Source organism: Balearica regulorum, chromosome 2 (genome assembly GCF_011004875.1).
Source record: "Balearica regulorum gibbericeps isolate bBalReg1 chromosome 2, bBalReg1.pri, whole genome shotgun sequence".
NCBI classification, from domain to species: Eukaryota; Metazoa; Chordata; class Aves; order Gruiformes; family Gruidae; genus Balearica; species Balearica regulorum.
In genome coordinates this window covers 26287120-26301129 of record NC_046185.1, presented here as the reverse complement: position 1 = coordinate 26301129, position 14010 = coordinate 26287120, and the positions used below count along the sequence as shown (strand labels likewise).

The window sequence follows — 14010 nt, the reverse complement described above, 5'->3', positions numbered from 1 at the left end:
ATTGAAGAAGCTTTTTCAGTCTGGGTCATTTTAGGAATACATTTTGCAATGCACCTTACAAAAACTTCTGTTAGCATAACTGAAGGGACAACAAACCACAGGTAGCAGGGAGGAAATTCTGGTCGCTGCTGAAGAAAACAACACATATATGCACCCATCACATCACACTGCCTTCTATACCTCCTGTTTTAATCCTATGTGCAAGGTACAGCTCGTTTGTCCTTCATATTTTCAAGGTGGAATTCACTAACCTACTCAGAATTCTGAAAAGAAAAAAGTCTTGAATTTGGCATTTATTTTTTTTAATTTGCTTGATTCTTTAAGAAAACCCAGATTCTTCCCAATTTAAATGTTAACATGTAACAACCTAGTTTTCAAGTGGATGAAATCTTCATATTTGGAAGTTCATGAAAAAATGGGAGCTGTGAGAGTAGATCAGAGTATTTTTCCAGGGAAAGGAAAATCATAATTATTCAAAAACTCAGCAACAGTGCCTTGCTAAGCTTGCAATACTTCAACAGTTGGGAAACAAGATTCAAGACTACAGGTAAGCTCAGGTTTTTGCTGTGGAAAAGTCCAGAATAAATACCAAGAAAAAATGATACAAATAGTGCATCCTGGAAAGCTATCAAGAAATGAATGAATCACAGCTATTATACAGTCTGGGATTAAAGTAGCCAAGTTACTGTGAATTGCTGAAAAAGCTCAATGGGCCCAAATTTTACAAGAGACAGATTTGGATCCTGGCCAACAACTGCATCAAGTGGCCCATGTAAATTTAGGCACATTGAGACAGAACACCCTGTAAAAGAGAATGTCTTAAATCAGGGGAGTATCTTGGATGGAAGGAGAGGAAGGATCCTTCATCACACAGAACTGAGGAAGAATCGCTCTATGACAGACTTAAAAAAATTAAAATTAATCACTTTAAGGTACATGATTCAAAGACAAAAACATTTGAGATAATTAAGGATGCCCTAAGAACATATCTTGAAAGATGTAGTTCGGATCAGACAGCAAACTTGAATGTTGGAAGGGAATGGCACTGGCTTAAGCAATTCAGGCTGGGACCTTCTAATGCAAAAAATACCAAGTCAACAGATAAAGGATTGCTGAACTCTGTGAGGGTGCTCTGCCCGTAAAGTAGTAGCCCCAGAGTAAGTCTGAAGGACATTTGTTCTTATTTTATAATGTGCAAGCAAACTAGCTCTGCAGAGACCTGGGTTTAGCATTTGCAATCACGGAGGAGCCTGAAAATCATAAAACAAGAGGACGATTGCAAGATTTGAATCAAAGCTGAAGTGAAACCCTGATACCCCTGTGCTTATGAGAAACTGTGAGAAGATTCAGCAGCTAGGATGGGCTATGATGCACATCACTGAATATACTGGTGTATACTGGCAGTGGAAACATTTGGCAAGTATTGAGGCAGTTGCTCACTCTTGCAAATGAATTTGGCAGCTGCATAAGATGACTTGAGTGTGTCTATAGGTAGGAAGGGCTTTAAAAGTTCCATTAGGTCATCATATAGTCCTCTTTACTGACACAACAGCAAGACACTGCCAAGTCATTCGATCTGGCTGTCTTACGAGCCTCCTGCAGCAAAGGGTGGGCCAGAAAGTTTTCAACTCCAAAGGTCTCTCATAGGAACAGTTGTTTCATGGGTGATTTTCCAAAATTAAGGGTTGGAGGCATTATTCATTATGGAGAGAGTCGAGGATAACAAAGTTTCGTGAGACAAAAGTTGCAAGACAACTTCACCTGGAAGTTACAGTGCTTACATACATTCTCTCCAGAATTTTTTAAATACTTTTAAAAGATCATTTAAATACTTTTAAAAGATCATTTAAATTGTGTTTAAAATAGCTTTCTCATGTCACTTGATTTTGTTCTTATCTTCATCAGCATTTTCACATCAATTTTGCACTTTCTTTTTCCTATCCCTGCTGTACCTGAACCTCTCAGACCACTCCCTTCTCCTGCACAATTATTTCTAAACATTTCTAAACCTCTGTCCTGCATTGGGGAGGAGGGAACAAGGGGAAGTTTTAACTCTTTTTTTTTTCTGCATCTATTTCTGTCATCACCATCTAGACTGTATTGACTCTTAACAGCTAACAGTTCATGCCACTGCTGCAGGAACAAGCATGCATGTATTCTCATGACAAGCACAGAAAACACAGATGTTAACAATGTAGTTATTACCTTTATACCACTCTCTTGAAACTAGCCTGAATTACACATGGCCTACTCCAGAGCTCTTATCAGCTAAAATTCCAAGCATAAAAGCTAACTACACTTCCGTCCCCTCTGCTGATGTAAGGCATTCGCTCAATATTTAGCCCACTGAAATAGAAAATACTCAAATTAGACAATTAAAATGCTCCCTATGCCAAATTTTAAAGAATTTATCTTCATCTCAGTCTGACATTCCAGGACCCACACATTCAGATCTCTAACCATCCTTCCAACTAAGTTTGGCTTTATGCTACAGGACTCTAAATTATAATACTAAGTGACTATACAGCACCACAAATTAGCTCTTCACTTTGTAAGTCATGTCCTTAAAAAAAAGAAAAGCTAACAGCATCATTCTTTATAAATTCAAGTATGTCCAGTTCCTAATATATTGTTGTATCTTCTCTGACCCTCTCTTCCAACAAGCTTTTTGATGACTGATCAGAAGCAGCTGAGAAACACAGGAAGATTAACAGTATGATTTTCTCAGGATATTGTGCTTCAATTCTTAAATCCCCATTAGCCTCTACAAAAAAGAAATGGTGTAAGAGAAGCCAAGTTTCTGCAATTCTCCCATCTTTTGGAGATTATGCTTTTAAATACTAACCTCAAAATAACTTCCCCATGCACTATTCCCTGCATCCTGACATAGGAGCAGCTTTCTCCATACGTCTAATTTTGCTCAGTAGTGAGATAACCATCTTACCACTATCTTGTTGATTTTAGGAAAGTCCTATTGTAACAAAGCTTCTGTTTCAGGGGAAAACTTAAGGCTCAAAGCCAGAAGCTGGGACTAAACTCTAGTTATGCTGGCATGGCAACAAAGGGGATCCAAACAATAAGCATAGCCACAGAAAGGTTTGGCGACTATCTTTGAAGGGATCCAGGCCAAGTCTGTAATAATACTCATGGTAGCTCAAAAAACCCTTCCAGTTTCCTTCAATAAAGCATTTACTGTCCCTCCACCTGATAGCGACATTGTCTCCATCTTCTCTTAAATCCACCTTCATATCTACTGGAGACAGGAGGGCTGGGGAGGAAAAAAAAAAACAAAACAACCCCCATACCCCAAACTAGGACTTTCCAAAGGCTGGGAGAGTGGAAAAGAAAAACAGTCAAGAAATTCAGAATAGCCATGTATTTCTCTTTTGCCCATCTTCACTCTTTACACGCATGCACAGCCTGATAATAAATTTTGATAATCAAGAAAATAAGAAGAAACTATGTGTACAACTTCCCTCAGAATGAATGAGGAAACTGAAAGAATTATTACTGCTAAACCTGAATCTTTGAAAATAGTCTCTATACAGACTATTTCTTAAGTTCCTCATTTTTAAAGTTACGGTATTAGATAATTTCATTTTCTATATATTGCAGACTATTGTGTTTGCATGCAACTCTTGGAAGCTAAATTATAATAAATATATTGGGATGGTAAATTCATTTCCCAATACATCCCCTGCCACCCCTTGAAAATGGGAGTTTCCTTTATATCTGCAGTTTAAACATTAATTCTCTTTCCTGTGCAGAGACAGAGATCTAAGTCTTTTTCTCTTGTTTACAAATTTTAATTTTCAATAACTTAACAAGTTAACTAAAATGCATGAAAGATTATTATTTTACATGCAGCACAGCTGTCTTCAATGGGGGAATATATCACTATTCAAAAGTAAAGAGCCTAGCAATTTACACTTTTTTATTGTAAAGAAGCAACAACAGTTCCATTGAATAGGCAAGTTACTACTGCAGAACTTTTACTTTAATCCCTCCAACTTTTTGGAAAATGTTGAATATCTAATATAACTCTGTTTTTCTTTATTTTCTGACCATGTAATACCCTTCTGATTTCTGGTTTCCTTCCCCTCTCCTTCTTTATCTCCATTAGTTCAAACACACATATCAGAGCACATTTAACTAGGACAAATGAAAAGTATATTTCACTGTCAATTCACTGCCCTTTTCTCAAATGTGTGAATATCTTGGTTATATCATCTATCATTACATAAAGCCTAGTTATTCACATGACAGCAAGATATGATCATATCAAATTATAAATTATGTTGTACTAACTGAGGAAATAGTGCACTAGAATTACACCAGTCTGGATTTGTTTTACAGCAGCCTATTACGCTGCATTGCAGATGGCTACCCTGTCCAGGAAAGCAGCTTTGCAGTCACTGAACATTACACGATATGCTGCATTTGGTGGTGAAGCCAGTCTAAGTTCCTCCTTCCTATCTCACTCTTGGTTCCTAATTCTACTACCACAGCATATCTTACCACTCAGCTGGTAGGCAGCCCAAATTCAAGATGAGGAACACTGGTTAGAGATGTGAACTTCTTTAACAGGCTAGTGTATCCCTAAACATACTATACTCTTTTTGGTTGTTTTTCAGGACCCACTGAACTGCAGCTATACATAGAGCTCCACCACTAAAATAGACAGATGGTAAAAATACTCCTGACTGGAATATCTTTTCCAGTTCAGTCTGTGAAGTGCAATAATAGAAATCAATGCAATTACAGAAATTACAATTAATACTTCTACTTTTGCAGATATCCAAATAATTCTGGCTATAATATGCTTCATTATGAGATGTCAGGCCTGAATGTTTTTAGCTGTGTTATGTAGAAACCAGAAGTAGAGACTGAAATCAGACAATATGACAAATCCTGAAAATAACATTTTTTAATCCTCTCATTAAAAGTGATAGGCAATTGATTGCTACTGTCATAACTGAATGAAAAGTGAATTTTCTCTTATATTCAAATTAATTGGTTAAGAGGGTTTTTACTCATGTCAAGTGACAGGAGGTATCAGACTAACCTGTAACAATGTTCTAGAAAGCTAAAGGAGCCAACAAACATTCCTATTATGAAACTAAAACTGACTTAAATGAGCAAAGAGTCTAAACCTTATAGACCAATGTACTCAAACATTAACATTGCAGATAAAATAGAGAAAATCTATTCAAAACTATATGCAGTTACTATCATAGGCATGAAAAACATTCAAAAACATCTGTCGAGAGACAGAGGGTGAACACATTAACCCTGTTATGAAATACAGTTACAATCTGCCTCCACTGTTAGCTCAAAGATAGTTTTTGAGTATGACTTCTGACAAAGTTCCTCTTGGAAGATGCATTAACAGGTGTTAGCAGTGGATGAAAGACAAAGTACTCCTGAACCAAAAACCAAACAAGAGGTGAGCTGTAACGGAATGAGACTGTATATGCAGCTTTTCTGTTCACCTACATGAGGTTCAAACAACAAAATCTCAGTCCAACTAGAATTTTCTGTCTAAGCATGCAGGTGAAAGAGCTATTAATTTCCACACACCGTATAGTAAGCCCAGAGGAAAAAACAGAGCAACATTTTCCCAGATTAAAAATATCAACAGAACACAAGCTGTAAACTCAGATAATAAGCATAAATTAAATTATGTATCTTTTATATAAATAAATATATATTTAAAACATTAAGGTGAAGAAGGCAATGTAGGCAAAAACCTCAGTTCTGGTCAATCCCACTTACTAGCAACACTGAAGGGTTATTAAGTATAGTTCAGAGATCTGCCTGTCCATTGTTTCTTCAAATTATTTGTATTTTTTGTTATTGCTTAGAGGTCCTTAGAACATAATAAGAACAAGTAGAAACCAAGCACTTAAGAGCTGCAATAATATCCTTCCAAACACATTTATGACTTTGTTTTCAATTACTGTTAAATAGTTTAGAAATGTTAAAGTAACTTTAATTTTTAAAGAGCATGCAGACTTATCTGATAGAATTCTCTGGAGGTATGTGAGAAAAAGCATTAATGACAATGTCAAATAAATTACCTCCCCTCTATACATCCCTTGTCAGTGTCAACAAGTACTGTATTCTAAATACAAAACAAAGGTTTATCTTAAAAACAAGTAAACACTGATTCATAAAGCAGGAGTAAAGTTCATTTTCCTACAAAGATATGTATTTATGGAAAAACATCATTTTCTGGTATTCACAACTCAATCACGAGTAGTGAACTGCCTGTTGAACAGCATGTTCAATATTTTACAGTTCAAACTTTAAATTACAACACATAGGTAGGTTTCACTCAACAACAGTTGCTACAATCTTATTAAAACATCTTTAGAAATATCTCATCTCCTAGAATTTCAGAGTCCCTTACACTTTACTTTTATTAGTGACATTTTAGGAATAAATTTATTTTGGAAAGAAGCCTAGAAAAGCAAGTATTTTTTAAGTCAGACATGCTATAATTGTTGGATTGACGCTATCTAATCAAATCCTTACTTGTCTACTCCAGGAAATGGACACCATGTGTCAGATAACAAGTTTTTTTTGAAAGAATGCCCAGCATTTTCAGGGCTGGGTTTCAGAAAGATTAGCTCTATGAACAGTACAGTTGTCCAATGGTCCACAGGTGTTTCACAAGAATTTCAATGGAAACTGGGGTATTTATTTACACATTCCACTGCTGCACTGGAAACCCAAACACAGCAGCTTTGAGTATGATATAAAGCTAACAAACAGTTTATCATCTACATTAAATGATATGGATACAGTAAACCAAAATAATGCATACACACAGACTTTTTCAATCTTTAAATTATTTTAATGCCCCTTTAACAGAGAAGTCATCTTTGACTGCAGAGACTGACAGTCAGATATAATTCCATTACACTATTAATAACTAAAAAAAAATCCCAGCTGACTCTGGATTTCACAAGTGGTTTCCATTACTTCTGAATTTCATACCAAAAACAGCTTTGACAAAACAATTTCATTTCACACTACAAAGGAGGTTATGGTTTACACAATTTACGTAATTGCTACATTAGCTGTAATGAATAGCAGACAAAAGTGACGTAAAGGTCAGAAGCTGTCTTGGAAAATCTAAGTTATTAAGAAATTACTTAAGATTTAACGGAGCCTCGATGCAGGATTGTTTTCACAGTACAGTGCTGGCATCATCAGTGAACCTGGTGACCACAACTAACATTGACACTAGAAACCCTTATTTTATACCACATTTCATCATAGCTTTACAAAGACTTGCAGGGTTAGCCCCATTTGTACAGACACAGAAAGGCTTGGGCACAAAATGGCTTGTTCAGTCAGTCAGAAAGGTAGCAGCACAACATCAACAGAAATATCTCACCCAGTCTCACTCCACAACTTTTTGGTTATTTTTCTAAAGTCATCGGAGAATCCATACCAACTGCACCCAGAACTCATGACACTGAAAAAGCATTTAGTATCTTTTCCACTTGATAACATTTTTGTTGGGAAGACTGCTGATTTCTCAGATTATTTTGGAAATAAGTCCACTAGTTATCTTTCAAGTGCCCTGCCAGACAGAACCAGCAGACACAAATTTTTTGCAGATGTACCTATAGTGAAGCAGGACCACTCAAACAACTTGTCCCATACACATTGAAAACTTTATGCAAGTATGAGCTTTATCAGAACTGGAAGTTACAACACGCAGCAGATAAACACAAAAGCCGTAAGACCAGAAGGACTTCAGGCGTACAAGGACGCTGAATTTTCCCACATTAGCTCTGCCAAACAGAGCGCATATACTCTGGGTCAAATAACATGATAATGGCAGCATCCTCTCAGGGCTGTCGCAGTGGACCGATCAACCCCATTTTCTGGAGGCAAAACCCAACAAGAAGAGTCAATGGGAAGGGATCTCCAGAGCACCTTACAGAATGAAGGAGGTTGCTACCTACTGTGGCCTGGAACTCATAATATGCTAGAGAGGACATCTGGAGATTGCACAAGGCTTATAATAAAACTTTTTAAGGAAAAAAAAAAGGGACAAGCAAAAGGGGCAGATGAAGGTGGTTCAGGGAAGAACAAGCACAGGAAAATAAAAGGAAAAAAGCAGCCACCTTTAAACAGGTGAGTGGTCAGTATGCTTGTCCAGCAATGCACTGCACCCTATTGCCACAGTCCGCATCATCTTCTTACTAGACTATATTTCTAAATACTTTCCTGACTGAAGGGACTCTATTTTGCATACGTGTGTATGGAAGTGTACATGCCACCCACTGGAGCTGGGCCAGACACAGGTCAGAGGGCCCGGGTACCTGACGTGCCAGCAAGCAGGGCAGCCAGAGCCCATAAGGAAGGGACCTATAGTGTGTTTTTACCTGTGGGAGCACAGGTCTGAGTACCAGCAACTGGACTGGGAGCTGTGGGCCTTTCTGGTTCATATGCCCATGTGCCCACAGCTGAGGTGTCCAACGTTGAAGTCAAAGAGCCAGCTACTGAATAGATTGAGAGTGTAAGATCAGTTACTGGAGAGATCTATATTCTGTGTGTCTGTATATAGATATATGTATATTCATTCGTTTCCACAAACGGGCTTTCACCCTGATCGGCCAGAGAGGAAAACAGGATGCGTCCATCGGTGCTGCTTGTGTTTGCCCGAGCGCTGTGTTCTCTGCCTGCAATGGCCTATGCGTTGTACATACACATGCCTATTGGGAATACATGCTCAGCCTCACTACTGGCTGGACCTTGGGACACAGAGCTATGGCAGCTCTGCTTCTATCGGGCTTCAGATTTAGCAGCTCTTACCACAAAGAAAATTAAATATAAATTTGATAAAGCCTTCTGAATTATAATTCCAATCATTATAGAATCAAGGCGATAAGTGGTTGTGAAATTCTCTTTTAAAACTCCACTTATTACACAAAGTATTATCAATTAAATGAACCCTAAAACAGAAAGATCATAATCAATGTAATTAATTATGAGGAAAGAAGAGTGAATTAACTGCAAGACAGATGTTGAAATGCCTGAACTGGCTCCAAGAGGAGTGATTTTCATCCAGCAACGTTAGTAACCCAGTTCAAGTGCAACGCTTTCAAGATGCACTTGGCTCCTGAGGTCACACACCTGCTTTCGCACAACATAGAACGTCCCTGTGCTATGTCTGTGGTCAGGGCACATGAAGAGTGGGAGATGAAGACGCTCAACCCCACAGTCATCCAGGTGCGTCAAAGTGCATTTGCTACAGTTCACACGCTTCAGTATCCTTGCAGTGCTTACTACCTAGCTTTTCAGAGTAATATTCATTACCGGCTGTAATAAATGAATTAATGTTTGTTTCTTTCACTCTCTATCCAGCAGAACACCAAATAATGCCACCATTGCATGACCCTTATATTAGTATTTCCTGAAAGTTTAGTAATTACTGTATCATTCATCAGCTTTAAAATTCTCTCATGATACGTGGCAGGAAATAGTAAAGAGCATCTTACCAGCTTTGGGCGTATTTAGCGTTTTCATTTCCACCTTGTTACACTTATTAACGCTGAAACATGCTTTTGTAGTCTTTACTTTTCCAGTTGACTCCACAGACTGTAAAAAATTAGCATTTTTATTCTGGCCAGGTATTTTAGAAAGCAATGAAGCACTTCCTTCTTTCTCATCTATCTGCAAAAGAGAAACAAGTTCACAATAGCATTTCCTTCATGCAGTTGAAGAGAAATAGAGAAAAGAGCAGTGAGAGGGGATCTTAATAGATGCTAATCCTCATTATCAAACTATCTACATAAATTTAACATCCCTACACAAATATATGCATCCCAGCGTTCACAACAAAAAGCATATGCACACAATACCATACACCACTTGCACAAGTAGTTTATGAATTTAATTTAATAGAAGTCTTCTGTAGGTAAAATCAATAAAAATTGTGATGCTTTTTTTGGTTGATATTAAAGGTTTCAGAGAAAGTTCCTTGCAGCAACTTGTACTGGCATTTCATTCCTAAGTATCTTGGGTTTTTAACTGCTTTTGCCAAAGCATTCCAAACACTCGAATCCAAGCAAGCCCACACCAAGATACAATCCATGCCTCAACTACACTGAGAATTGTATTTGGGCTCAATACTGATTACTTTCATTTATTTGAAAAACATTTTTCTGCATCCACTTCACGAGAGTGAGCAAAACCTACCTGAGAAAATAAAATGTAGCAAGAGCAAGGGTATCAAAGTCTATTCTGAACAGGTTGATTATTCAAGCAGCGATTGTTTGTGGTGAGCTCAGATGCTATCTTTTAGTAACAACACAGTTCAAACAAATACACTTTTTAGCACTTTGTAGAGTTTACCTCCTTTAATTTCATTTCTTGGTCTATCTCCTTAGTTTCGTTCTTGAGACAAACCGTGGTACTTTTTCCTGGTGGTATAAACCTTGGCTTCTTGGCTACATTTCCTAGCACTTGACTTGGAGCTGCTGATCGCCTCATTTTTACTGCTCTGGAGGGTGGAGAGGAAGGAAGGAAGCAGATAAAGACAACTGTAGTCAGAATAGGCTTTAAATATAAAAATATATCCATAGGTAACAATGTAAGCACTATTTTAAAATGAAATACAGCATAAAAGATTTTCAAGTAACTATCCTAATTCACAAGCATAATACAACTTAAGAAAAAGCAGTATCGTTGCAATGCATTTTTTAAGTACTAAGATAGATCCACTACAGCAAATTCTGCAGTTGAACACTTCTTTTTTCATTTGAAAAGCCAATGATGCAGTTCTCAATAACAAGAAACACTCTGGAGATGCGCAGTGTAGTGCTGCTTAACAAACTTACACCAGTTTATAAAAAGACAGACAATTTGGAACAGAACTAACTATTCTAAATACCTAAAACATAATTTTGAAAAGCCCATTATTAGTGCAAAATGAACAGCGAATGTTGAAGGTATGTTTCATAGCTGGGAGTAATATTTTGCATTAAACAATTATATTGGTCATTCAGATTCACTACCTTAAGATTAGAATTCAGCAGAAAATTATCTCAAAATTACAGTGGAGATTATCACTCCATGTTATCCATGTTACAGTGGAGATTACCACTTCCATTTGAACAGTGGAAGGAATGTAGTATAGGTTTTTCCTTAAAATATAAGACTGTTATTCCCCTAAACAACCTCAGGACAAAACCAAACATACACCAATGTTATTATGACAAAGCATACTTGCAACCACTAGAATAGCAAGTTATATCTTAATATTTCAAAGTAGTAGAAACAAAACAAGAAAAGAAAATTCCAATAGAATAACCCAGCAGCTGGTATGATGAAGACAAGCATGATACAGCAATTTATGGAACATACTTTGATTTAATTCTCCATTCATACATTGACTGTTTATTTTAATTGATCTCCCCAACTACTAGGTAAAAATAAATCATAATACAGATTGCAGACACAAACTTCTCTACCTCTCTACCATCTTGAAATCATGTTTGCATCCTGTTGAAACAGCCAGTGTGTTTCTGCACTTTTTTGACGCTACTCTGCACTCCAGTGGCTTACTAAGGTACAACAACCTTTCTTGCCAAGATTTGCACAGTAGGAAGAGTACTGTCAAAATACTTTGCAAACATGCAGACGCTAACGTGAGTACTGCTGTCTCCTTCATATCTGAACAATTATCATATGCATGACGCTGTTACTAGATGTAAACCTTAATGGCAAAATGGCCTGAATTGTCACTTCCATGATGGCTGTTATTAAGAATAAAAGGAAAGAGGTTTCTTAACTGTGTCAAGAGCAGTTCGCATAAGTTAGGCCTCCTCAACAACAGTGTTAGCATATGAGCTTTAGTTAACCCTATGCAATAGAGGTGTAGCTTGATTATTATAACAGGAGTACCTGCAGCGTAAACAACTGGTAGTCACGGAGAAAGCTGCAAAGGTATCAAGAACATTCCAGAGGCACAGACTGTAAGTGTCAGCCCTGACCACAGCCAGCTTCAGGTGCCATGTGAATTGGAACAAGTTCTCTACCCAATCCTAGAATGCACGGTGACACTTGGGAAGACAACCCAGGACACCCCACAACTCTACACAAGAACTACGCATAGCATAGCTGAACTGCTACACTACCTCACTGCCCACTTCACTTCTAGAGCTTGTCACATCTCCCATGGAACAGGGGAGTTGTGCAATTCATAAATTGCATGTATCTGTGATTAAAGTGTTTTGGTTTCCAAATCCATTTGGACTTTGCACTATCATATGGTCTGAAACCACAAAAACATAGTCATTAAGAGATTTGCAAATTATTAGGAAATTTAAAAACATGACCCTTGATAACTCAGTAACTTCAATCCTGTTATATTTAAGAACATGTAATATTACCAGCATTACCTACTTGCAACTACAAAAACCATTAGGGGTTTGTGTTTCTTAAAATATAATATTGCTTCCAGCAATACACATCCTTCTCTGTCTTCAAAATATAAGCTTTTATAAAATATAATAAAAATATAAAATACAAAAATAATAAATAAAAAGTTTCTATTTTGTATCTTTACAGTACTATGCAAAAAAAAGGCCACTATGGATGTGCAACAGCTGATTGATGCTAGATCTTTTAGATGGGATCAGAGTAGATGTAGCCAGGAAAAGGAATAGCTCCACATTACAACTAAATCAGTTGACAAGCAAATATGCCCTTTCCTCTGAGACAGCCACCAAGACGTTGAATCACCCCGTAGTTGCAATACCGTTTGGTATGGCTGCAGGGAAACAGCTGGAGGTAATGAGAAAAGCACTGCTCCTGCCTTTTATTAGCGGCCTAGCTTGACCAAATTAAGCGTAGCATGAAACCACATCCTAAACGTCTCATGAATGCATCTGGTTTTGCGGGCATTGAATTCTTCTCCTTAAAGGTATCTCAACAGCTGCATTAAAGCAAAACACTTATACAAAGAGTATTTCAAAATTTTACACATGCAACTAACTCAACACGGTATGCATGGAGTCCTGCTGAAGGCAGTTACATTAGCCATTTTAGCACAAATTTAACAGGCTATTCTCCTGAACATTTGAAGGGACGTTCCCGGCATAGATGGCCAGGCTAAATGTTTTTTGTAGGCAACTACAAACATAGGACTCGGGGTTAACTTCTACTCAATTAATCTGGAGGCAGCGAGTGCATCGCCTTGGATAGCAGCACTAGTAAAAAATCACCTCAAATGAGGAATAACTGTAAGAATTTGGAGTAGGTCCAAAATACAATACTATTCAAACTGCTATTAGCCCGGCCCCCGGCCCACCCCGCCTCAGCCGCCCGGTAACGGCCGCGGGGAGGTGAGGGGGGAGGGAACCTCCCTGCGAGCAAGTACAGGGGCTAGGAGCGCCAGCGGCTCCGCCAGCCCCACGAGGAGAGGCCAGCGGCCCATCCGCCCGGTGACCCGCAGCCGGCGCCACCCGCCCCCGGCCGTACCTCAGCCCCCGGCCCCGCCGGCACCGGCCCCGCCGCGGACTCCGCACTCAATTGTCCCGCCGCCGGCTCCCGTCAGCCCGCTGGCCGCGCCGCGCATGCGCCCTGCACAAGGTTCCCCCCCCAGTGCAACGCTCCCTGCGAAGCGCGCATGCTCCAACGACCATGCGAGGGGTTACCTCTACTGCGCATGCTCGATCCGGTATGCCTGTGAAACAGTGGAGTGCGCGTGCGTCGTGTGTGCTTGTGGGTGTGGCGCTCGGCGCTGGCCCCGTCGGAACAGCGCATGCGCGAGACATTTGTGCCACACACAGCATGGCGAAGAAGTCGCGTTCCCTGGGGTGTGCCGCGCGGCCGTCAAGCAAGAGCGGCCGCAAAAGTAACGTCGATTTTGCGACCGTGAGCCGTGGTGGGGTGAGGCGGCGGCGGCGGCCGCCGGTGGGGTGAGGTGAGTAGGTGGCCGCGGCCGCCGTGAGGGCTGGGGCGGCGACAGGCTGGGCCGGGGCA

At 39.2% G+C, this 14010-nt stretch overlaps 1 protein-coding gene across 3 annotated transcripts in view; it reads right to left on the bottom strand.

The window, feature by feature from the left end:
• Positions 1–13638, bottom strand: part of RAD54B (RAD54 homolog B) — a 63756-nt gene extending 50118 nt beyond the window's left edge. For all 3 annotated transcript variants that reach the window (XM_075743711.1, XM_075743710.1, XM_075743712.1), the window contains exons 1-3: positions 13507–13638; positions 10378–10525; positions 9522–9696 (exon numbers count right to left, since the gene is read on the bottom strand). In XM_075743711.1, coding sequence (XP_075599826.1) covers positions 9522–9696; positions 10378–10515 — 313 coding nt within the window. In that variant the 5' untranslated portion in view covers positions 10516–10525; positions 13507–13638. The remainder of the gene's footprint in view (positions 1–9521; positions 9697–10377; positions 10526–13506) is intronic.
• Between the last annotated feature and the right edge of the window lie 372 nt (positions 13639–14010).